Source organism: Salvia splendens, chromosome 17 (assembly GCF_004379255.2).
Source record: "Salvia splendens isolate huo1 chromosome 17, SspV2, whole genome shotgun sequence".
Classification (NCBI taxonomy): Eukaryota; Viridiplantae; Streptophyta; class Magnoliopsida; order Lamiales; family Lamiaceae; genus Salvia; species Salvia splendens.
Genome location: NC_056048.1, coordinates 2,816,062 through 2,843,094, shown reverse-complemented (window position 1 = coordinate 2,843,094; position 27,033 = coordinate 2,816,062). Strand labels below are relative to the sequence as shown.

General features: G+C 34.7%; 4 protein-coding genes across 5 annotated transcripts; all 4 read right to left on the bottom strand.

Moving 5' to 3' along the window:
• Positions 1-1,472: 1,472 nt before the first annotated feature.
• Positions 1,473-2,111, bottom strand: LOC121775441. Its single transcript, XM_042172522.1, has one exon. It carries the CDS (start codon positions 2,109-2,111, stop codon positions 1,473-1,475), a length of 639 nt encoding a protein of 212 aa, XP_042028456.1.
• An 822-nt stretch (positions 2,112-2,933) lies between these two features.
• LOC121773312 (pentatricopeptide repeat-containing protein At5g18390, mitochondrial-like) lies at positions 2,934-5,962 on the bottom strand. 2 transcript variants are annotated; one of them, XM_042170143.1, is made up of 3 exons: positions 5,797-5,962; positions 3,454-4,957; positions 2,934-3,385 (listed from the first exon to the last, which is right to left on the bottom strand). In XM_042170143.1, the coding sequence occupies exon 2, from the start codon at positions 4,890-4,892 to the stop codon at positions 3,501-3,503; it is 1,392 nt and encodes a 463-aa protein (XP_042026077.1). In that variant the 5' UTR covers positions 4,893-4,957; positions 5,797-5,962; the 3' UTR covers positions 2,934-3,385; positions 3,454-3,500. The 2 variants fall into 2 exon arrangements, with proteins under 2 accessions (XP_042026077.1, XP_042026076.1); XM_042170142.1 differs by having other exon boundaries at positions 2,934-4,957.
• Positions 5,963-8,668: 2,706 nt separating this feature from the next.
• On the bottom strand, positions 8,669-9,966 carry LOC121773564 (F-box protein At1g61340-like). Its single transcript, XM_042170450.1, has 3 exons — positions 9,401-9,966; positions 9,243-9,317; positions 8,669-9,161 (listed from the first exon to the last, which is right to left on the bottom strand). Exons 1-3 carry the CDS (start codon positions 9,608-9,610, stop codon positions 8,904-8,906), a joined length of 543 nt encoding a protein of 180 aa, XP_042026384.1. The 5' UTR covers positions 9,611-9,966; the 3' UTR covers positions 8,669-8,903.
• Positions 9,967-13,754: 3,788 nt separating this feature from the next.
• On the bottom strand, positions 13,755-18,886 carry LOC121774810 (calmodulin-binding protein 60 C-like). The gene is made up of 8 exons (XM_042171669.1): positions 18,424-18,886; positions 17,424-17,499; positions 17,092-17,150; positions 16,425-16,918; positions 16,175-16,335; positions 15,890-16,093; positions 15,164-15,395; positions 13,755-14,838 (listed from the first exon to the last, which is right to left on the bottom strand). The coding sequence occupies exons 1-8, from the start codon at positions 18,537-18,539 to the stop codon at positions 14,291-14,293; spliced, it is 1,890 nt and encodes a 629-aa protein (XP_042027603.1). The 5' UTR covers positions 18,540-18,886; the 3' UTR covers positions 13,755-14,290.
• Between the last annotated feature and the right edge of the window lie 8,147 nt (positions 18,887-27,033).

The following is a 27,033-nucleotide window of genomic DNA, read 5'->3' as shown; positions in this document are numbered from 1 at the left end:
TTATTGCCATATTATGAAGATTTGTCTAGAATATGCTTAAAATACCTACCAAAAGATTGAACTTGGATGATAACGGACTCAAGAGATTGTCACCTACGTTACATTAATCACACAATTAATGGTTGATCCAGGTGCAGTCGAGGTCAACTGATCCTACTGCTAGCCCATGAAGGTTCGTAAACTCCATAAAATTGAATTTCGAGTTGATACTAATCCCATCCCGTACATGGTGAAGCAACTTTGCCTCACCCTTTAGGATTGAGGTTCACTTTTGGTTTTTGTGCGTTGTCTAATGTCAACGACAGCTGCCGCAAGACATCTACCTTTCGATGCCTGCGACGACGTTCTTCACTATACCCGATCTTATATATTCTTTTCCTAGATATGTGATTGCATACCATACATATTGGATATGTAATGATTAACAAAAAGCTGTCAAAGATGTAGCAAAAGGCATGGCGGTTGCAGAAAGGTAAAGAAGACTAATTATAGAAAGGAATGGTGAAGAAATATGCAATAGTCATAATGGATTGTGTAGCATTTCTTAGTCATATCATTTTCGGTCAAGAAATTCATGCACTGCAAAGTGCAAACCACGTTTCTTCCCACATGCTCAAGTGCTCCTCACCTAATCTATGGGAAAAGCACCTTTTACTCCTCAATCTAAACCCACAATAGTGATGCCTCAAACTGCAAAGAAAGAAAGAAATAAAAAAAGAGAAAAAGTGTCTACCCAAAAAGATTTTTCCTCTCATTTTCCAGTAAAATGGATGCAATTTTAGGATTGTGGCCTACAGAAGTTTCCAGCTTTTAAAATAAAGGATTCAATTATATCCAAAATATGATTAGGGGTTGAGTCTCATATTCTACTACTACTAATCCCAAGTTTTCTTTTCTGTGATTATGTTAATACTTATCATATTTACTTTTTATTATTATTGGTAATGGATCTCATATTTCACTCTAACTCATTTCATTCACGTTTTACCATTATAAAACTAAACTGAAGTAGTAGTACTATATATAAATAAAATTTCCATTCCACTTATGCTTTTCTTACCACTTCCTTTTAAATTCTGAAACTAGAGTGAACTAATAATAAGTAATGGAAACGAAGGATGGAGTATTATTTATTTAATTTGTTGTATGTTTCTCTTGTGTATACATTTTCCTATACTACTACTAATAAACACCAAAAAAAGAACTACTGTTTAATGATGGAAAAAAATGCAAAATTATGATCAAGAGGAAACATATGAACAGTTGGGGCTGCGAGGGCACACCGGTAATTACAGCTTCATTAGTAATCTCTGGGTTTAGCGATTAACCACGCTTTAATCCTTGTGTAATACAGCGGTAAAAAACCTCAACATTCTAAAACCCAAAACCCCAGACACGTCTCTCCTTTCAATTAATTAAGTAATCACAATTTACCAAAACTTATCGATTAATCAATCCCTCCGAAATCCACGTCATCTTTCCGGCGACAAATCGATCTCGATCAAATTATCCTCCTCCACCTCGCAGCAGCTTCTCTTCTCATCCAACGCGATCTCAATCAACCCCTCCCTATCCTCCTCCTCCACCTCCCACCGGAACCACGCGCTCTCCGGCGACTCACCCTCCGACGACGATTCGTCGTCGCTGTCGGACTCCGGGTAAATCAGCGACAGCGACGCGTACCGCCGGATGGAATTCATCTCCGCCTCCCGCTTCTCATCCGATTTATCATCGGCGGCGTCCTCTCCTTCGTATTCCTCGTGTATAACCTCCAGCGGAGCTCGGACGTCCCACTCCACGTACAATTGGCGCGGATCCTGCTCCAAATCGGATCCGTAGCTCCGGCATTGTAATTCCCCTAATTCGTCGAATTCGACCTCGCGGAATTCTTCAATATGCGGCGGTAATGGTTGCGTGGAATCTGATTCGACGAGATCGGATTCGATTCGATTAATAGCAGATCTCTGCGCGGCGCCGAGGCGGAGGAGATAGAGCAACAGAGCTAAAGTGGAGAGTGCGACGGGAGAGAGAAGGAAGCGGGAGAAGAGAGAGGGGAAGTAGAGTAGTGTGAGAGTGTAGAGAGCGGTGAAGAATATGAAGAGAGAATTCATGATTTTTTGCGAGAGGGAAATGATGGATGTTGTGATCATTTATATATATATATATATATATGCAGCATATACATATATTTGTTGTAAATTCAGATGTATGTACAGTTTCGGTTGTAAATCCCATGCAGAATACGTGTGTGGAAAATTGGGGAAATTGAGTACAGTGAAATACGAGATTAATCCACTGAAAAATTAATTAACTATAATGGAAAATATCGCTATGGTTGTTGATCATAATATGGTGATGGCATTTAACTTTTTTTGACCTTATTAAACCATGAATACAATGAATGCAGTGTGAGGCGACGGTTTACAGTTGAGAAGATCTCAGAATAACTCTAATCCAACTTTTATTTTGTCACATGAAATCAATACCAGTAAAGCAACATAGGTATGTTTAATCACAAATCTTGATTCTCATTTATTTATTAATTAATTTCGTCATTTCCATTCTTTTTCACTTGCTTGCCAAATCCAGTGTATTCGCATTTAAGGGCAAATTACCAGAAAAACCAATAAACATGGTCAAGTTCTGCTCAATCTCCCAACTCTAAAAAATACTCAGTTGATTACTATCATAACTTAGACGTTTTTTCCTTCAATTGTCCCATAATCCAGTGTATGACATGACAAATGAAAGATAATATGTGGACCTAACCTTTAGTCATTTAAACACTGTCGTTCAATACACATAGTCGGTCACAATTTAAAATTTTACATATGTACACACCACCTTAATAAATTCACGTGGCATGCAAGAAACAGTTAAGAAAAATGTCAAAATTATGATATAATCGGCCATTTATAAAGTTGCAACTAAAATTAAACCAAAACTCACAATTTTATTGGCAATTTGCCCTAAAATAAATAAACCAACATACTGCATAATCATCATCTAAAATTCCACATCATTCTCATGTAGAAGATCTGATCAGACAAACCACATTAAAGCTGTCACTTGTATTTTGTCAGACGTTTATTTCTAGACATCTTGAGTTGCAAGTTCTACGCAAAGGCTAAAGGCAAAAAAAGGGGGAGTGAAGGAGGGGTCTCTGCTAGCTCAAAAGTGTGGACTGGATGGTGATAAGCATGGTCCATTGCAGCTTGTGGCAGACAACGAATCTCGGCCGTCAACTCTCTGATATCACACACAATTAGTTGGGAAGAATAAAGTCGTTGAACATCAAGATTTGTGATCTAAGCAACACCCTTGTGCTAACCGCAGCTCACATGGTGTCGGGCCCAAACTGCGATTCTTGGCTTCTTTGGATGACCTGCAAAAGCAAATAACCAATCTTCTTTTCCCAAATTGATTCAATCTTCAAGGAAGATAAGCTGTTACCTAAATCCAGAAAGAGCAAGAAGAAGTTGGCGTTAGAAGTCGATGAATCAGAGGCCACGGGCAGATATCTCTAGCTGTTCAATTCGTTTGGCCAAATCGTGTTTGCCACAATTCTTTAAGCCATCAGAAACCATATCAAAGCTCTGTGGCATAGGTAACAGATCTAACTCAGTCATCTCCACCAAATAATTGGCAGCCTCGACGAATCTACCAGCACGTCCGCACATTTTTATCAGCATAGTATACACGGGACGGTTTGGAGGATGGCCTTTCACCTTCATATCAGAGAAAAAACTGAATGCGTCGTCAAACTGTCCATTCCGGCAAAGAGCTTTCAAGATTGGAGCATACAAGCTGGGAAACGGACGGTGACCATTCTCAATGGACCGATGAAGTAGTGCAAAAGCCTCGTCAACTTTCCCAACTTTCGACGTCATAGTTATCATAATCTTGTACGTGCTCGTGTCAGGACAAAATCCCAATCCACAAACATCATGAAAAAGATCGATGCAGAAGTCGATTCGGCCAGAATTGCATAGAGCTTCTGCCAACGAATTGAACGTGCCTACATCTGGCACGAAGCCTTCCTTGGTCATTTTCCGAACCAGCCCTAAAGCTGATTCGAGATACCCTGAGTTTAGTAGTCCATCTACCAGCAAATCTCGGCCGCGGACAGGAGGATTGAACCCCTTTTTACTCATCTCCTTCAAGAATTCCTGAGCCTCTCTCATCTTCCCTGCCAAGCACCACGCGTTAACAAGAACCGAATAGGTTCGCTTATCAGGAACGGTCCCTTTCCGAACCATTCTCCTTATCAAAGCATATGCCCCTTGGAAGTTCTTAACCTCACATAGAGCAAAAAGCAAGGAATTGTATACTTCAGTCGTCTGCGGACAATTAAAGTTTTTGAGGCCGTTAAAAAGGCCGACGGCTTGATCTATGAGGCCATGTTTGCCATATTGTTCGATAATGAAAGAGACAACCGATGGAGATATAGCAAAGTTCTGTGCTTTCATAGTTCCTGCTACCTTCCACATGGTCTCCCAATTGCGGTTTCGAGCTAAGATTTTGAGGAGCTCTTCAAACTCAACGGTGGTAGGCTCATAATTTGGGTGGTGTGTCCTTGCCCAATTGAAGAAGCGAAAAGATTCTATCCCACAGTTGCAGCAGCTACGGAAGACACGGTAAACTAACTCTGAGTTTACAATCTTTGATATACGCATCTTGTTGAGGGTGCGCTCCATGTATATATCACGTCGCACAATGTTGGATATGTGGTGAATCGTAGCAAAGTAGTCATCGTTGGGTAAGCCTCTAATACTTCCACCACCATCATTGTTACAAAATAAACTGGCTCCAGCAGTCAGGGTCCGGATAAAAGACAATGTGCTCGTAGACGTGCCAGTGATGAGGGCAGGGATTTTGCGAACCACAAGCATTCGAGTCTAAACTCAATCAAATGAGTAGAGGGACTTTGGTTATGCCTCGTATCAAACAGAGCCAACTGTATAGCAGCAATACAAATTACGAACAAAATAATAAATAGACAATCAATCTGATTAGCTCATCCGTGAGTAGCTAAATGAACCAAAATTCCAAATCTAACGAACCATAGTTCGAAAGCATAAATCACAATTCAAAAGTGCATTCTTCACCATATTCGCTAAATGAACCAAAATACCAAATCTAATGAACCATTGTTCGAAAGCATAAATCACGATTCACAAGTGCATTCTTCACCATATTCGCTAAATGAACCAAAATACCAAATCTAATGAACCATTGTTCGAAGGCATAAATCACGATTCACAAGTGCATTCTTCACCATATTCGCTAAATGAACCAAAATACCAAATCTAATGAACTATAGTTCCAAAGCGTAAATCACGATTCACGAGTGCATTCTTCGCTGTATCGAAATTGGATTGAATTGTGACCAATATGACAGAACAAAACAAGCTTAATATTTAAAAAAAATAATACTACTACTTCTTTAAATAAAAATAGCAGAAACACTCTGCTTTCCCTAAATTTAATTCTAGCTTCTAGTGATCAACACTACAAAAGTTACTAAATTCGACTAACAATCACGCAAAACATATGTGTAAGATATTAATTTCTCCTATAATTTGGTTGAGGAACAACTACAAATCAACCAAGAATTCAAGGAAATATATGTGCTGAAAGTAAAATTAATTATAAAAAAATACCACTTTTACAATAAGCAGAATCAGGTACCAACCCATGAATCAATATTTGCATTATTTATCCAATTTCAATTTCAACAGAAAAACAAGAACGATTGTTTAAAAAGCAATAGAGCTCTGAAAATAGAAAGCTCACCTGTCGACGGGATATTTGGAAAGGGGCGTAATAGTGGAGATGGGGCGTCAGGACTGAGGAAGGGGGAGGCGGCGATGTGGAAGACGAACGGGATGACGGGCGGCGCGGGTGCAGCTGAGCGAGACTATAGAGAGGTTGAGCGACTGAGCAAGTGAGGGACAAGCATTTCTTTTCTTCTTTTTTGTTTAATTTAAGTAAAAAATTTAAATATCGATAAATAAATAGGGATGGCTCTTCTAAATTAAAATTTTTGTTGATTTCTGATCAAAATCACAACTTTTAAAATTGAAATATATAGTTTTTAAAATTTTGACAATTATTCCATAAATCAAAATTAAAAATAAATTTTACAAAATCAAATAATAAATAATACTAATATTTTAATATAAATCAAATAATATTACCACATCATCTTCCTTTTATCATATTTATTTTAATTTTAAGTATGATGTGATGAGTATAAAAAAACAAAATATTATGAAATTTTATATTTAATTTTAAAAGCTATAGGATTTTTAGGAGTGTTATACTGATAACTTAATACTTAATTGCTAACTACAATTAAATAATAGTCATTATATATTCAAATCAAGCCCTGAAATGTCAATACTGTCAATACATAAAAAAAAGGGTCAATAAAGGTATTAAAGTCAATTTACAATAAATTAGCTATAACTAACTTTTGAAAATATCTCATAACTTTAAAACGCATATAACTTTCTCGATTTAAATTATGTTTTCGCACACCATATATCAAATTAAAGATAATTTCATATGGATTCTAACGATATCTCACTTGCATATGTTCTGATGTCAAAATTTGAAAAAAAAAATAAAAAAATTTTAATTTTTCTTTACAACAACAAATGTCAATATAGTATATAAAATATGTCAATATAATACATGTAGAATGTCAATATAAACAATGTATTAACATTCTCAAAGCATTGTGTTGATATTTTCGAAACACTATATTGACATTTTTATCGAAAACCCTAATTTTGTAGTTTTTTTATCATTAATAAAAACGAAAATTACACGTGACAAGATCACAAGATTTCTAAAATTATAGTCTTAAATTAGTTGTAGTTAGTGATTAAATGATGAGTTGGTAATTGATCACTCCCCTAGAATTGACTATTCATTTTTTCTCCTTTTTTTCCTTTTTTCTGATGAACTATGCTAAAGCCGGCAGAACACAAGAATTTATGAGCATTGGGCAATCGAATAGTAGTAGTGAAATAAATATTTTTATATACTTATTATTTTACTTTACCGAAAAAATTATGGATATCTCATGACTTTAAAAGATGGTGCATAAAATACTTCCATATGTCTAAAGTCGGATCCTTGCTAAATAATGTTTGCTTTATTAATATAATGAGGGTGCATTATTTGAATCTCTTTTTAGAGTGAACTATACTAATAGTCCATGATCTTGTCGAAAAATGCATCAATGGTCCTTAGAAAATTTTTTATATCATTTTTAGTACGATAAGACTAAAGTAACCCTAGGTACCACTAGTGTGAATACTTAAAGATCTGGGGAATTTTGGACCTTTCTACTCTCTTTTTATTTATTTTTTTATTTTTTCTTCCATCACTATTTTCTTTTATAAACTCAATTATACTTTCATTTAAATAATATTTGATGCTTTATGATTTCAAAAATTTAAATAAGAAATCATATGTTTTAATTATGCTTTATTTATTTTTAAAATTAAATATTAGTATTTTTTATACAGATTAATCTATATGTTTGCGAAGAAAATATTATATTTAATAGAAATATTTTTTAATATAAATATTAAAGTGAATTATAGAAAATTCTTTGTGGAATTTATTTTTACTTAAAAAATTTTCTAAAATTTTTTAAATTTGAGAATAAATAATATTATAGTGAATTATAGTAATTTTTATTTAAAAATGTAACTTAAATATTTAAATGCTACTATACTTAAGTGAAAAATAAATATTTTAATTACTTTAATTAAAATATAGTATAGTGAAGAATATTTTTTAAATATAATAATTAAAATTTAAGTGAATTATGTCTAACATAAATTAAAGCGAACTCTTGCAAGTAACATTTTTTACTAAAAATATTAAAGTGAACTATAGTAATATTTTCATTATAAAGCTTAATCTATACATTATTCAAGTAATTATTTAAAAATTTAAGTGAATTAATTCAAAAGAAAATATTTTTGTTGTAAAAGGTGCTTTTATATATGTCTAAAATAATTGCATGATTGAAGAGGTACTAAAATTGTAATTTCCAGATACCGAAAATGCCCTACATGGCATTTAGGAGATTTTTCAAATTCAGATGGGTATAAAAGACTGACAGATATTAAAAATATAATTTTTAGGGACTAAATAGGTTATAAAATTTTTATATGGACCATTGACGCATTTTTAAATAAGATCAAGTACTTTTAGTCTAGTTCACTTTTTTTTATATATTTCTTTTTATGACAGTGGCCGACCTGCATTCTTGGCCCGCCACAAAATGATGCCTTATCCCAGCCCTTGTTACCATCGCCATTTGTTTTTAGTTTATAGTAGTTTTAATTCCTAAAAAAAGTCGATATTTTGGGGCTTCGAGCCCAAACCATTGGGCCCAAAAAGCAAGAATCCGAGGCGGCGACAACATTCTAGAACACCGCAATATTCTCTCCACTCGGGACAAAGCGGGAAAACTTATTTTAAACATTGAATTATTCCCCCCTTTATCCCCACCCATTTCTCTTACCTCATTTTCAACCTCACAGAATCGTAGAGGATACCAAAACGCTTTGGATCCTTTCATTACATGCTGACTAATTTAATTCATACATTCACTAATTAAATATACAATACACATGCTCAATGATCATCACTGCCCCCTTCTTATTGATTTTTCCTTGAATAAATTACAACATCTACATATCATAATCAAGATCCACACATGTACATACAAACTAGAGACAAACCAACCCCAACAAGCCGCCCCCAAATTCTTCAATGGAGAAGTTGAAGACAGACAAAAACTGGGCTTCAAGTTGTGGTTGAACATATGCTCACTCGATCCAATCTCATTAGCAACAAACAATTGCTTCCTATCTTCAATTATCCGAAAACAGATCTCTACGAGGCCAGCAGCAGCTGGCTTCGTCGCCGGAGGCGAAGAGCGCCACCGAAATGTCGGCTAGATTCTTCGCACTCAGCCTCTTCCGTGGAACCCTATGCTGCAATGTAGTATTTGGGGCTTCCATCTCCATCAATTCACCTAGCCAATCCACTCTGTTTTTGCTAAAGGGTTTAAATCCCACCGTCTTCCTCGGTGTGTTGTACGCGAAATGAGATTCCTTCGCGATTAGAGTCTGTTTCAATCAGAAATCAACGAATTATATCAATCAATTTTTTTTAAAAGGCCTTTTTTTGCCGAAATGGACAAAGCTTACCGCTTCTCTAACAGCTTTGGATACGAAAAACAGACTCTTCAAATCGTCATGCTCCACACCACACAGTATCCGAATCTGGAAATGAGAAGAACACAACTTGTTTAGCAAATCAGCATAATCAAAATTAGGCACAAAAAGGGGGAAAATCGAATACTAACCAGAATCACTTGAGGCAAATCTTCAAGCGACGCTTCCTCCCCCGAAAAAACAGAATTCTGAGAGCACCGTCTCTTCAAACTTGGATTCGCAGCACAATCATCATAATCCCCAAATTCAATACTCTGATTCGACAAAAACACTCTCTTCCTCCCAAATGAAGTGCTCCTCACCAACCCCATTCCGTACCCTTCATCAACCCTAGACCCCATTTTTTCACACTCCAAGATCTGAATCCAAACCAGAATCCTAAAGCTAACCTAATTTGAGAAAATCAAGCTCCGAATGATCGAATCTATTTATTGCTTGGCGAACTAGCGCCCAACTTAATACACAGTAAATGGAGATTGGCGTAACGGCTTACTGAAGAAGGAAACAAAAACCGTCTTCCAACTATCTTCTATATATAAATAATCAGCGAATCCGGCGCTACTTTACAGAAATGTCTAGATTTTTCACCCTAAAATAGATCGAATCGATCGATTGCAGAAATCCTCTCTCTCAAAAAAGCGGTTATTCTAAGCGATAAATATCTGAGTTTTATGGTTTTCACTAGAAAGCACCCGAGGTTAAGACTCCACTGTTTTATAGCAAGCAGGAAAACTAGCCGTTATGGAGGGACACGTGGAGAGTCGTGATAGGCTGGCGGCAACATGGGGTGGTTCAGGTGATGTGGCAGTGATATGGTCTTAGTCGGCTGTATAGAGACGTGTATTTGATTTTTGCTACAATGACTGGCTGTGTGCGATTTCACAACCATCACCGAACCAGATGCCGACACGTGTAAGAATTCTACTCGTAGTTCCACATTGGTGGCTGGATTTAATTTTACCGTGTGACGGCTGGTTAGTTCTAACCCACACGCTTTGGTTAATCATTAAGTTAATGTCGAAATTCCGATTTTGGCCCTCATGCTGAGCTGAAGATACTACTGAGAATATTGGTTTTACCTCAAAAAAGCAATTGCTTAATTAGAATACACTATTTATTTTGTACTCCATAAATATAATTTTTGTTTTTTTCATTAATGACTAAGAATATTTTTTTATAAGAATATTTTTTTCATCTCAAAAAAGCAATTGCTTAATTGGAAAGTTAATAGTGCAGACTACTTATTTTGTCACCAAATGCACTCATTTTCTTTCATTAATTAGTGTATATGTATCATGGCAGCTGGATATTTATATTATATGGAATATTCTCGCATTATAGTACAAATATATTAATGAAATTATTCTTTTTACGCCTTTACAACTGTATATACCAAATTAATGTCGGTTATTAAATATTTATTATTCATATATAAAAAATTACTAGATTTAGTATTTTATTATAATAGAAATGACAACTCATATACAAATACAATGTGTAAGAAAGTAAATAGGTACATTATATTTTAGGTAGGTTTTACCTTCTTCGTTAACTACACAGACACTCTATTTTATTTTTTTCGATTTATTGTTTTTCAACTTTACTAATTTTATATGAAATCCTTGTCGTGTATTATCAAAATTATCGAGACAGAAAGTATATAGTTGATAGAGAAGTTAATATGAAAATCTAATGTAACACATGATCGATCTTATCTAAATACGTGTTATTAAATTACGGCATATTCTACAAATTAATTTTATAGTTTACCAAGCAAGCACCTGCCCTTGACTATTGTGTATAAATGAATAGTTATAATATTACATAATTTGTAAGGCCTAATAAAACCATGACACGTATGCTAGTATTATTTATTTATGAAATTTGGTTTTAAAGTACTTAGCGTGACTCATGCTACATAAACTTTATAATACCATCAAAATTTATAATTTTCAATTAATTATCTTATTGCGAATTTATGTTTCAATTTTTGTTTTCGATTGACACTCACGAATTAATTTTTGAGCAAATATTACGGAACAAATTGATACATAAATCATAATATTAATTAGAAATGTAATTGACTCAAAGAAAGCAAAGGATTTTATTGTAAAAACGTAACGGATAAGCATAAAAAGATTTATATATAATAAAATTCCTAGATTCAAGTAAACATTAAATATATTACTGTAATTTTAGGTCAAGTAGTTTGACCAACAATGGAGATAAAATGTACTCCCTCCGTCCCGCGTTACTTGAACGTTTCCTTTTCGGCACGGAGATTAAGGAATGAGTGATAGACAAAGTCAAATATTACGGCTGTAGGTGATAATTTTTACTAAAAATGGAAAGAGTGCAAATAACTTGGGACGCCCAGAAAGGAAATACGTGCAAGTAACGCGGGACGGAGGGAGTAGTAGGCTAGTCAAGGATGTCAACTCTGCTTATATCAATTCAATTTAAAGCTGGTCAAGAGTAATTTTTCTTTAATTTTGTTTGGTTAATGGTTGTTTTGACTAAATATTAATCGACATTTTTAATTAAGGATGGTTTACTTTCATACTAGCAATAAAATTTTTAACACCAAGTATGATAAATTCAAATTTCAAATATTAATCGACATTTTTAATTAAGGATGGTTTACTTTCATATAACTTTCTTTTTCAATGTATGTTCAATTAAGTTGTTTGATGTTCTACTTTCCCTTTTGTTCATTTTATTAGCCGATGTAATAATTGGGTTAATTGACGGATGACATTTCTTTTTATTACTACAAACCAAATTTAACCATCTTTTTTTTCTTTTGTAATTCAACCTTTCAAATATAAATGAAATATGAAGTATTGACATTGTCAATTAAATTAAAAAAAAGTTACAATCCACGTCGTTATGTATTTTAAAACTTTTTTACACACATACATATATTTGAGGGAAAACTACATTTTTTTATTAGTAAAAACAACTTCTCCACAAAACAGTTGATAAAAGGTGTTTTTGTAAAATAGTACGTACATTTTTATACTATTAATTATTTATATTTGTGAATAAAGACACGTTTTTTCATTTTTCCTTTTGGAATGATTTTTAAATCATTTTTGTTAAAAGGTGTTTTTGTACATTTAGACTAAAATGAATATTATTTTTATATTAATATATGGTAGGATATATTTTTCTTTTACTAAGTGAGATAAGCTAGGTAATTTGGCCATGAACTCTCTATAACAATTCTTCTTTTGATGAGATTATGAGAATGTTTCTCTGTATACAACAATACATACTTCAATTTGAATTATTATGTTGCATTGTTTATGTAGTGATTACCATTTAGTGATATTCGTTTTAAATAAGCTCATAGATTTGGGGACAAATGTGAGGCTGAGAAATCACGACTTTTTAATAGTACTTCTAATTGAGATTACTTTCTTAGTAGTATGTGACATTACCTTTTTCAGTCAGTGAAATTGTGCTAAAACTCCAAAGAAAATTAAGTGTCAATTTGATGGATCGGATTGAATTGGAGTATATGTTATGAACGTTGTTTGATTGAGTAAATAGATAATTTTAGAATAAAGTAAAATAAAATCAGTCTTGATTGTAAATATTTTCCTTTAGTTATAAAATTAATCTAATAATTTTGGTTCATCTTTTAAATAATCTTGATACGAGTTAATATGAAGAAATCGAACATTTATATTTTATATGGAGTGTATTTATTTTTTACTTATAAGTAACGATTTTTTTTAAAGAACTAGATATAGATTCATCGTCAGTCATCATACAAGTTATACATGAACCACAATCATAATAGAGTAGCGTTTTTGACACGTGCATATCTATGCCTCCCGAGACTTCTCTATTATCACTTTTTATCATCTCCGGCATCTTGATAAAGGAAATACTCTTATCAAATTGGTGCTTTCATCCTCGAACTCATGGCCGAAGTCAATCTTCGTTCATGGCCGGAGATATCGCAAGCATCCGATGACTTGCAACTGAATTCAATAGCTGCAACGTTGGAATATATCCTCGCTTGGCACGCCCGACTCGAGACCTGATTGATTGAGCATGAGCGTAGGGCAGCAGCAGCCACGCTCCCTCCACTCCGGCCCGAACCTGATCCACCCGACGCAGCCACGCTGTACACAGCCGCACAACCTTGGCAGCTTGATTGCACGGTGTTTTCTCCACCGATTAACCACCACTCAGCAGTGCCGCTGCCCGCTGCTGTTCCGCAGCAACCACAGCTCCGTGAATCTTCTTTTTGGTTTGATATGCCACAACAACACGTCCCGAGCTCAACCCCGACGAGTTATCTATTGCTTACAGTTGGGAAGAAGAAACAACTGCACGCTGGGAAGAAGGATGATATAACTGCATCACTTATTGTTCAATGTTATTATCATTCTTTCCTGGTTTAGATTATCAATCTTTCACATTGGCTTCACAAAATTGAAAGGATACAACTGCATCAAGCCATCACAAAACTAAATGAAAATGATATAATTTTATAAGCTTCAAATTTGGAATACAAAGAAATCATAGATGAAAACCAAAGTTAAATGCAAAAAGATATAGTTACAACATAATATCACACTGTTAGAGCTCTACGCTCAAATACATCCCAAGTCATGAAGGCTGTTATTCGAGCACTTACAACGTTCAATGAGAGTTGAGAAACCAAAACTTCGAGAAATAGCTAACAAACAAACATACCATCCACCTCGACGAAGAAAAAAGCCTGCCTTTTGAATTTGCCAATCCTCTAGCTTCCGCGGTGGTTTCTTGATTCGGTCGTCGGGTGTCAGCCTTCTAAGCTATATCCGATGAAGTTAGGATGTTATACCATTTGTACTGGCAAGCCAACCACCCTAGCCATTCGAACAAACAAGTAGAACAACCACAGAACTCCGCACGTGTTATCAAGTCCGTGGAAGAAGCATTTGCCCTCAGATAGGGCACAGATATCGACCAGCATATAAGGTGGATGAACTCCAGAAATGGCAAAAGAGTGAGATTAGCATTTAGTAATCATCCAACTCCACAAGTTGGGCCCTTCTCTCAGCAGCTTTCTTTCTGATGAAAATGCCCCATCTTAGAGCCGCTTTAAGTTTGAGCCACCCGACAACAGCTTTTCCAGATGAACGTGTACGGTCCTCACCAAAACTGAAGCTTGGTGGTGAGAATGGGTTGTAAGTTGAGGATGGAAAACCTTGTTCGTTGGCGTTGAAAGAAGCATGACCATTCCCATTCATACTAAACATGCGCAGTAGATGCTGCATATCATCATTTTCAAGCATTTCATGAGTTCTTACACGAATTTCGTCCTCAGGGATGTCCTCCAGTGCCCTATAGGAAGTAAGATTCGGTGTGACACTGGTAGGGAAGCTAGGAGAGGTTGACAGTGGTGGACCAAGAGCGAGCATGTTATCATTTCCAGATGGCTGAGATTGTTGCATCGTACTCATGAGCTGGTTAGGAGGATATGAAGGGCTCTCCAATTGCATAGAAACATTGAGATTCATATTGTGCGGTTGAGTAGGAAACTGGTTTCCAACATTTTCATGATGAGCTGGAGAAAAACAAAAGCAGACACTGTGAGCAGAATTCGTATTAAAGCGGAACCTGAGAGGGCATATTGAGAATAGCTAAAAAAATGAAAAGCTCCAAAAGAAACTTTTCACAGTTCATGGGGTAATCAAACAACTGAGATCAGACATTCAAGGGATGAAACCACGGGCATTTAGAAAAAAATCAATTAAATAGAGAGGAAATCCCAAGAACATCACAAGAAAAAATATACGCCATTTTTCACGGCAAGATAGGCCCACTTTCTGCAACCTGGTCAAAATAATTATCCCTAATGCAGTACCGCATTAAGCCGTGCTTTTGGTTACCTCTTGTAGCCAGTCCAGGGGTGACAGGACTATGTTCAACATGATCTGATGCTGGGAGAGTAGGTAGAGTAAGGTGATCAAAAGAATTAAGCTGATATTGCGATTGAATCCTGTGATCATTTTGAGCATCTGGACTCTTATTTTGATCGAAACCCAGAAAAGATTTGCTATCATATTCTATGACATGTGTCCAGTTGTCATATGCCTTCTTCACTAATGTATCAACAAAGACCTGCCATGAAAACGTATATAAGCTATCTGTTTAACTGCTCATTTCATTAGGCAAAAAAAACAAATTTCTTGCCACTAATTCTTTGTTGGACCGTTCAAACAGCCAATTTACATTTTAGTAACAACTGGGTTACGGGAGGCCAGAAAAGAGGGGAACATCAGCTGTGTAGTAAACTATGGTGTAATAGTGACAGGAAGCAAAATCAGTACAGTTGGCTATCTATCATCCAGTACCTATTTATGAAGAATTAACCCATGAAATTGTTTACTTGCCCCTACCAATTTTCTTAATAATAATAATAAAAAAATTGCTTGCAAACTAACTATGTCTTGACGTAGGCTCAACTGTGGTAAGGCAGCCAAAAATATGATACCATCAAAGAAATTTTAGCCCTTTTCCTAAAGAGAGTAGGCAACCTTTTCCAAAACATAGTCATGCAAGTAAAAAACAATTAATTAGACGACCACTAACATTACTATTTTGAAATCACCGACCTTCTGATTGTCAGACAGGGAATCAACTGAATGATACTGTCCACCAGCAATCAGACCACTCAACTCATAGATATCATTGAATATGACTCCCACATTTCTTGGTTCATCAGGATAGTACACATAGAGTTTTCCACCCAAGACGCATGTCTTTGAGTGCTGTTCGAGAATATCCCACATCTTATTGGACATTCCACTTCCCAGTATCTGCAATGGTCAAAGAGTATTCATTATGAGCATGCAGGAAGGACTATATGAAAAAGACAGCATGAGAAAAAGATATCTCACATGTCGAAGTTTCTGTGGGTCTCTCACTACAAGTCGCAAGAAGTCTTCCACTGTAAATATTCCAGCTTTATTGAGCCTCTTATGGAACGACCCATCTTTACCAATCTTCTCCAATCTCCAAACTTCATCATTAAGTGCCGGCGGATAATGTTTCTTGTATACTACAAATATTAAACAAGTAAAACAAACTTACATCTCAGGATGAGCATGATGTTATAGTAAATGCTGTTTTAATCAAAACTAAGCTTACATTCCCCTCTGTGATCCTTGACAGTAAAGGCATCTGTTTTGGCTTCTCGGATTCGAATGCCTTCACAAATACCAGAGGCAACTTTCAGACCAAGTCTAAATTTTCTGCTCCGAATCCAACTAGAGTTGTCAGTGAATGTCAGCTCCCCAATGGTACCGACACCTTGCTTTAAAGTCACTTGCAAGTCTCCAGTAAGCAGTGGCCGCTTTCCCTCTCGTTCCTTCACAATATGAGACTCAAATGTTTCCTGACTCCAGTCATCATCATCCTCATTGTTGAAATCACCTTCAAGCACAACAACATCTAATTTGACTGAAGACTCTGGACCTGATGTCACTAAATGGCCTGTATTTGCATCTAGCAACACAATATGGATTGCAGTACCCTGCTCTCCCTCCACTTTTCCACCTGTAAATAGAGGCAGCGACAACTTCGACCTGAACTGAAGCTGCACATTTCTACCATCAGGGCCCTCAATTCTTTTTGGAGAAACCCTGCATGTTGATTGTGGAAATTTATTTAACATGAAACCAGCAAATAACAAAAGGTTCTACATTTACCTAAGAGTGAGTATAAGAAATATTCTAACTAAACTACTTGAACCAAATCAAACAAAACATAGAACAATGGTCATCAGCTAAAGAAACTGTAAGCCATAGTATCACACCTTCCATTTAATTTGGCCGGGCCCAGTTTTGCCAAGGCACGCTCTACCTCTTCACTAACCTGGTAGTCAAAGACTCAAAATGTCATTTCATTCATAAATTACAGGCCATGGATTATCATCCACAATAAGCAGAGTTTGGAAAGTAAGTAAAGCAAGTTAAGCATCTAGCATATATGTATCAAGCCAGTCAGATAACCAAAAAAATTGACCTTAACAATAGCATATATTGCAGTCCATTTAGTACATATAGAATCGATAATACCTACTATAATGGGCCTCAAGCATTCGTAACACTGGACGAGTATTCGTACCAAAATGGACTATAATCTTACCACTCTACGAAGAATTGGTTCCAGTGATGAGCATAGCTTTTGTAGGCTGTCCACTTTAAGAGCCTCAACAATAACACTGCATTAATGATGAATCATACATTACAAAGTGCCTAGCCAGCCAAGCCTTTAGAAATGCAGCAACAATATTACATTGCTTCTAAGCGTTTGAAAATCTTCACATACATGCAAGATGAGAGCACTGTAGTTTGATACGAGTAGTTGTCTTAGCAACAAAATAAATGTGAGGACCAAGCCAGAACTAAGAGCACACATCACACTGAACTGAATCTACTATAGATCAACTAAAGTTGCAATCAGTTCACTCTTGCTATTACAACTTAGTTAACTAAAGCCTTACCATTGCAACTTGTCTAAATAAGATACATCAAATGGAGCATAATTTTGCATACTGAGCTAACAACTATGACGGATGGTTGCATTATTCCACTAAACAACTCAATCACATTCGACGGTTCTAGTACTAATCTCATGACATATACTGATGATATACAAGGAAAGGCATCATGTACCTCCTAACACCACTGCAACAAAACGGTCCAAGAACTTTTCATAGAGCATATACATGGCAGTTTTTTCTCAATCAAACTGCTAAGTCTTTGTTACTCTAAGCAAGCACTCGTTTTGCAGTACCATTATCAGCTACTCAAAACTCAACATAATTTTTAACTCAATTCACATCACAAAAATAAAATAAATTATAGCAATAGTACTGATCATCTCTGATCAACTTAACGCAGATATCACATACAAATAGCAAACACAACAGGCGCATAAAAAATTTAATTTAACCCCAAAAACCACCCCCGCAAAAAAAGTCAACTCATCAGACCCCACTCCAGCTGAATCTCGCTGCAATTTTAAGAATTCAAGCTCAATGTACTCTCCATGAGCTCCAATAGCAATAATGCACACAAAAGATACACATCTCTAATCATCTAGGTAAACCTAGATGTCGAAGCCTATTAGAAACTTAGAATACCTAGCGAGAGCCGGTCGTTTCCTATCCGGTTGACCTTCCTCGCTACCGCTCGGATCCAAACTCCGCTTCTCTCTCGCCGCCATACCGCTCGCTGCTTCCATATACTGCCTCTGCATCTTCGCAACAGTTTCCTTATTTTCAAATTCTGGAAAAAGGAATGCACGCCTCCAATAATACTATTTAATTCAGGGAAAAATTAAAGAGTTTTTTTAATACAGATCAGATCTGATCCGATCCAATTCCGATAATTTATCATGAACTGGCTGAAATTTTTCGAGTGAAATTGAAGCGAGCGTGGGAAGATTCCGACAGTGAAAAATGGGAATATAAGGAGCCGAAAGCGGGAAAAAAATTGAAATTGCCGGGAACGAGGATAGAGGTTTCCGGGGAGCTTCAACGAAGCATCGCAGCAGCTTCCTTCAGCTCATATGAGTATTCAACATTTCTATTGTGGTGGCTTGGAATAGTAATATTGGCTGTTCCTGCTATTGCCACTCTTTTAAAAAAATTTTCTTTCTACTTCACTTAATATAAAAAACAATCATCATTTTTAGATAACACAAATGTAATTTTTAGTTTATTTGTGAAAATTGGATTTTAAAAATGCGGAGGACACTTTTACATTGTTTGTGATATCTATTTTGATAAAAAAAAATGAACTAAGATGACCTCTGTGTTATGTAAAAATGATTTCTAAGTTTTGATATTTATTTTAAAAAGATATTATATAAATAAAATGGGAAATGTGTGATAGTGATACTTTCTGTTTTTCAAATGAGGCACCTATTAAATAGTAACAAAAAATAAATTATTTATTTAAATATGGGAGAGTACTAATTTTACTTAAATCGTGTCATTAGCAAATAGAGTGAAGGTATTTGTCTTTAAAGAATCTATCAATCTAATATTGGATTCTCTAATAAATATTGCATTTAATATAACCTTAGTATTGACAAATTTGTAGTATGTAGGTTAAAGCCGATAGCAAGGGCTCAGAGTCAAATAGCTTAATCATTTGTTGACATTTTTCAGCGATCCAAATCATAGTTTGAAGTTTGTAAAGTATTTATAGTTGCATTTGATTACATCCCAAATAAATTAAGTATAGTTGTTAATTATACCTTAATTTAAGTCATAAAGGTTACGTTTAATGACTGTTGTCATTGCGTTTTTTTGCTTTTAGAAAACTAAAAGATGTCAATTTGAAAATTATCCTATTAATATTTTGCAGAGTTAAGTGTGATAGTACTTAAATTTTTAAATATAATTTACGATATATTTTGTAATATAGTAGTATACCACCTAACAACATAAAATAATTTTTTAAAAAAACTAGTAGATGTCATAACCAAGTGGTATTAAGAGGGTTGACTTAACAGAGTTGTAAACATGGGAAGTGTCATTAGCAATCCCGTAATCTAAAACGGGCGGCAGCTTGAGTCTTTCACTACGATTTGGCCCACGTGATTTAATTAGAATTTCGCTCTTTGGATGACGTGGCACGGCCCCACCAAAGTCGTGGTTAATTTCTTGTCGCTGGTAATTATTTTTGGATAACTATAGTTTAAAGTTAAACATGCGATTAAAGTAATATTAAAAGACCAAAATTAGAAGTGCGTCCGGTCAATGCTATTACACTTTCAATTTCAAATATCTAGATGCTTAATTCGTTGTGAAAATTTTAAATATCCAAATAAATATTAGGTGTTTAATTAGTTGTGAAAATTTTAAATATTCAAATAAATATTAGGTATTGTTTATTGTCACTTAGTTAAAGTAAGATTAAAATACACAAAAATTATAAGTGCGCGTATGGTTCGTGCTATTGCACTTTCATTTTCAAATATATGTAGATGTTTAATTAGTGGTGAAAATTTTAAATATCCATATAAATACTCCCTACGTTTCAGAATAAGAGTCCTAGTTTGCCATTTTTGTCCATCCCACAATAAGAGTCATATTTCACTTTTATCATAAATGATAAGTAGACCTCATATTCTACCAACTTATTCCACTCACATTTTAGAGCATCCGCTATTTTACTAGTTACTAAAATTATCACAATTACACATATTTTTTTAATATATTATTAATTATAGTTTATAATTTACTATAATTATTTTATAGTATATATTTAATTTATAACTCCTAAATATTTATATTCATATATATTCTTATCTAAACTAACTAATACTCCAAATAAACTTTTTTGAATTTGTGGGACGGATGGAAAAATTAGACTGTTATTGTGAGCCGGAGGGAATAGTAATTTGTATTTAATTATATATTTTTATTATAATATTATTTCACCAAATAAACTTTTTAAAATCAATATGTACTTTATATATTAAATATTAAAATTTTTAACTACATTGACTAAATAATATGTCTGTCTAGGGTTTTGATCTATGCAAAACTAGATTTAAATACAGAAACGCATAACAATATCATACGTAGGGCACTTTTAGGTCATAGTTAGTTAATTTTTAGGTCATGCTAACAAAGCATGACCTAAAATGATCTTAGCATGACATTAAACTTAAATATTATAATATGACCTAAATTGCTTAATTATGACCTTCCGTGTTTTTGGTTAATTAATGATCATTAGATCATCTAATACTAGGGTCAAGATTTGGGTTGCATTTCTGGATTTAAATGCATTTTTATTTTGATCATATCCCTGTCCATATATATATATATATATATATTATATTTACCTATATATTTTAATATTCATACATATTATAATATTTACAGTATATTTTAATATTTATACATAACTAATTATTTATAAGGTTAAATGTTTTTGTGGTAATATTATTAATTATATTCTAGTATTAATTACTAAATTTAATTATATTTTATTATTATATATATTTTGCAATAGTAAAACGGTTCAATCGGACTGGTTGAACCATAAATTAATAGCTTCGTCAATTCGTTTAACTATCTGATTTTCACAACATTGCTTACCATAATAACAACCAATTTTAGTAGCATGAAAATCCAGACCTCAGTAATTTTTAAATAGTATTACTTCGTTCCACAAGAATATGCGTTCTTTTCTTTTTAGTCCATCAAACAAAAATATGTACTTTTTAATTTTGGAAATATTTTTTCTCTAATATAGTGAAAGTTGACAAATTTTGTGGGTTTCTCTCCGCAATAAAAAAAACCTAGAACTAATTCCCAATTCCCTCCGCAATTATTTAGGGTTTCTTGAATTCTCAAAGCTAAATCCTAATTTATCATGGCTGCCCGTTTGGCTTCCTCCGCCGTGCGGCGTTGTGTTCGATCTATCAATTTCTTTTCACGGCGGGGTATTGGATCCGGAACTCAATTCCTCCAAAGGTTCAATTTTTTTGTTTTTTTTTTCAAAAAATAGGAAATTGATGTACTATATTCTAACTTGTTTAAATTTATTTGTGAATTTTGGTTAGAGAGGCGGTGGATCATGACAGAATCATCAGTTTCGAGAAGAGCATTATGTGTAATGTGATGAACATGGGAAATTGATTGATGTAGTATGTTTAAATTTATTAGTGAATTTTGGTGGATCATAACAAAATCATCAGTTTCGAGAAGAGCATTGCTCTCAAGGAGAGCATTATGGAGATGGAGTTGGATAATAAGCTAATCTTCAGTCCCCCGCGTATGTTGAATAATTTCTTTAGCATTCTGATCATAAACTATTTACTAGGAGTAGATTGATCATAAACTATTTACAAATCATTTTTTTGTCCTAGGCAGGCTTCCATGATCCTCGATGCCAACCTCCTCCTTCCTGCAACTGCAGTTACTGTATGGTATTTACCCTCCTCTTTCGGTCGAGGAGATAAAAACTAGTACTAAATCATGCTTGAAGCTGAAGCCTAATCCTAGTCCAGACATTCTGTGGAGTTGCCGTGATGTACATGGTCGTGAGTTTTTCGCTTCATATTCTCCCGACCTTTCACCCCAATATTACGTATATCCGCCCTCTTTTCTAGCCAAACAAGGTTATCACTTCACCGGGGCTACTGGTAATGGTCTGCTTCATTTTCACCATCAAAGCCCGGCTAGTCATGTTCTTTGGACGGGCGAGTATAAGATCCTTCCTGAGCCCCCTTTTCCTGCTCACGCTTGTCTCGGATATGCAATGTGGTCTGATAACCAAGATTGCAAAGTGATGCATCTTCCAGATACCATTCCGAGTGATGATAGTGATATGTTTTATCACATCGGATTGTATTCACTCAAAACTAATTCGTGGAGGCTAATACCATGCCCCGACTTTGATTTAATTGCAATAATGGATAGAAGGAGCGCCTATGCTTGCGTATCCGGGGTTTTTTATTGTGTAGTGCATCAAGAATGCAGTGGCTATTGTATCCTTGCGTTTGACATTTCTACTGAAACTGTTTCCATCACACGACGGTAATCTGTTGTATTTTCCAAGCTTACTTGGTGGTGAGCTAGTGGTGTTTGATCGTGCCACGGGAGAGTTGAGACATCTTGAGGTCAGGTGCTCGTCTATGATTCCGTTTTCGATGAGTTTGCAAGTTATAGGTCAGGAATTGAGCTAGTTTAAGGAAGGAATTCATGCTTATTTAAGATCAGTTCAGTTGTTGTGTTTGGATTTGTTTTGACTCTATTTATAGGAATTCATAGAGACTTCTTTTACTAGTAAGTACGGAGTAGTATTTAAGATCAGTTAATGTTGTGTTTGGATTTGTTTTACAAATACGACTCTTAGCTTGTGTAATGTAATCTTATTTCATTCCGTGATTCGCTTGCATTCCTAATCATCATCAATTTTCATATTTTTGAACAAAGTATCCATTTTTTTTGAATTTAGCAGTTAAAAGTGGCATTAATGTTTTCATATAGTATTATCATACAAATCATAAGTCAAAGTCAAGTGAGGAGTTCCAAGCTCTCGAAGATGAACATAGGGGTGAGAAAAAAAACCGGAAACCGAATATCCGAACCGAACCAAACCGAAATTTTGAAATTCGGTTCGGTTTTTCGGTTCGGCTCGGTTTTAAAAATAAACAAAATTCAGTTTTTCGGTTCGGGCGAAGAAAAAAACCGAAAAACCGAATTATATATATATTCTATTAATTTAATATATTATATTATATATAATATATATATTCTTTTAATATATTCTATTATATAATATATATTATATGTATTATTAATTTTATATTATATATAAATATTTTATTAGTATATATAAAATAAAATAAAATACACATATATAAATATATATTTATATTATATTTTTTTTTTCAGGTTTTTCGGTTTTTTTCGGGTTTTTCGGTTTTGTTCGGGTTTTTCGGTTTTGTTCGGGTTTTTCAGTTTTTCGGTTTTTCGGGTTCGGTTCGGTTTGGATTTTGAACTAAATTCGGTTTTTCGGTTTTGGCAAAAAACCGAACCGAAACCCGAATGCACACCCCTTTATGAACAGAAAAATTAAATTTTCTGGAAAAGCATACCTCGATTTTATTTGACTTAAGTTTTAGCTGCAAAACGGGCAATTCAATTTAAGTACTGTTGCAATATTTCCTTAAATTGGACAAGAGTAACATTACAAAGTTAAATAGTTACTATTGCAATTACCATCAACCGATAAAGAGACACCAACAATTGAAGCAAATCTTGCACTCGCTAGCGGGTCGGACTTAGGATGCTGCCCGATTTTTTACGAAAATATGTGTGAGAAGCAGCTGCGGAATTGAGCTTTGTAAATTTGCTGGTTGTTAGAAGCTTAACTTACAATTATTTAAATGTCGGACGAGCTGAACTTGAGGTCAAACTCCAACTCGAACATGTTATTATTATTAACTCGAATAATAAGACATAAGCTCGAATTGAGTTGCAGTCGAGCTTGGGGAAAAAGTTGAAGTTGAAGGATCTCGAGCAGCATCTCACAAATGCGGCGCAGCAGGTTTCATTTGTGTGCTTAAGCATAATTTTTTAAATAATGTATGTAAATAATTTACAACTATGTTTATTTTTTATGGACGAAAGTAGGAAGTAATATTTAATGAGTATAGAAAAAAATAAAAAAAATAGATAAATAAAAAGAATAAAACAGTCGAGGAAAAATAGAAGAAAAATCAATGTATAAAAAAACGTTTTATGATGCTTTTAATTTTGTGCATAGGGATGTTAATCCAACCCGAAATCCATGGGCGGTCTGAATAACCCAAATACGAAACGGCTAAATGAGTTTGGCGGGTTAGACTAGTTTTTTGTATTTTTTTTATTTCATGTTACACAATCATTAGTATTCTTCAATATTTGTTATGCACTTTTCCGCTCGTTCCCACACTATCAACTTTCAAGTTTCACCTCGACTCATATTCCATCATCCCATCATGTGCCACTACTGTGTTACTACCACAAAAGCCAATCAAGATAAAGTTAAGAACTAACCCATCAAAATCTCAATATGGTTATCATTTTAATAATGGTTCATGTAAGATACTCCTCCGTCTCAACTAAGTTGAGTCGTATTCCTCTGTGGGATGTCCCAACTAAGTTGAGTCATTTCATTTTTAACAAAAAACAAAATATCCAATCACCTTTACTTTATTCCACTATTTACTTTACTCTGTCTTTATATTTCCTACTTCATTCCTCTATCATACTTTTCAACACAATTTCTTAATATCTGTAGCCAAAAGTTATGTCTTAACTTAGTTGAGACGGTGAGAGTATGATTTTTAATTTTCATAAAGTATCAACACAAGCTTTAATTCAAATTGATTGATTTAATTTTAATTTATCTTTATTTATATTGTAGTTGATCGAGATGAAATATTTCTCTCCAACTAATATTAAGAAAACTATGAAAATTTGAAAATTTTATATGATTCTAAAACTAAGAAGAAAAAAATATCTAAAATTTAAAATTATTTTATAGAGGAAAAGTTTGATTATAAGAGATTATTTTCTAAAGTTTCTAGGCCCGAATAATCCGATGGGTTAGAGTTGAAAATTCATGACCCGAATAGCCTGCACCCAAATAGTTTGATAATCGAGTGGATTGCCCAAACCCGTAAGGATTAGCCCGATTAACATCTTTATACGTGTGTGATAGTGTGTGTCTGTGTGTGTGAGAGAGAGAGAGAAAGACTATCCACACAGTGACATATGCATGCGCAGGTATATAGAGACACATATATATGCACGAAATAACTGCTACCTCACACAGTCACACTCACTTTCCATACAAATACACATTTATGGTGTAAGTTCATAATTCATATATTGGTGGGGAACACATGACAAAGAGTTTCCGATACTCTCCATCATGGCTAAGGAGATATTCGCCGTTCCCGCTTCCACCGTCGCCGTTGAACAAGCTTTTAGTGTCGGCGGTTGTGTCCTAGACGACAAAAGGAGCAATCTCTCCGCCAAGAACATGGAAGCCACTATGTTACTTGACGATTGGGCAAAGGCGGACATGAGAGCACAAGAGCCGGATTTCGACTTCCGTGTAGAGAGTGATGGTGAAGAATTTTCTTCCGATGGCGATGACGAGGTCAGAAGCGATAGCACTCAACATTAGCAATGAGTCGACGGGGGCGGTGAACGGCGAGCACTGCCGACCAAAAAGGTAAGCAAGGTAAGAGAACTACGTGGGCTTTGATTCCTCAATAAAATTGTGGATACGTAGGCACCTCAACTTAAATTTGAAAAGTTTAACTTCGAAAGTTTAAGTTGAGCTCAAGCCATTTTCAAATTTTTTTTCCCCCCTATTTCATAGATCATTCAGGATGCGGCTAAGTTGTACTTGAAGATCATTAAAATATATTCCGCATTTGATATTTATCAAATGCGGAATATATTTTAATGATCTTCAAGTACAACTTAGCCGCATCCTGAATGATCTATGAAATTTTTTCTCGGAATCAACCTTTTTTTCTTGCAAAATGTTGCCCATTTTCTAAGCAAACACATATCAGCACGCTATATACACATTGCTGCATTTCTAATAGGGGCAATTTGATCTTCCAAAGCAATCAATGCATCTCGAACACACATAGTCAGAACATTATTCAAGCATCTAGCATGGAAAAAATCAGAACAAACTATCTATTAGTACTAATTTTTTCCATGCTAGATGCTTGAATAATATTCTGACTATGTGTGTTCGAGATGCATTGATTGCTTTGGAAGATCAAATTGCCCCTATTAGAAATGCAGCAATGTGTATATAGCGTGCTGATATGTGTTTGCTTAGAAAATGGGCAACATTTTGCAAGAAAAAAGGGTTGATCCCAAGGTAAGAGAACTACGTGGGCTTTGATTCCTCAATAAAATTGTGGATACGTAGGCAACTCAACTTAAATTTGAAAAGTTTAACTTTGAAAGTTTAAGTTGATCTCAAGCCCTTTTCAATTTTTCCTCTTTCCCCCCATTTCATTTTTTTTTAATTTACCTTCCGAGTCTGACGAGGCGACGAGCCGACGACACTTGTAAATTATATTACATTGTTGTATGTTGTTGTATTGTATACTTATGTATTGTAAATTGTAATGTATCGTTGTCCGTTACAACTCAAAATCAATAAAATTTATTTCATTTTCTCCTTATTCGTCTTATTTGTGCTTG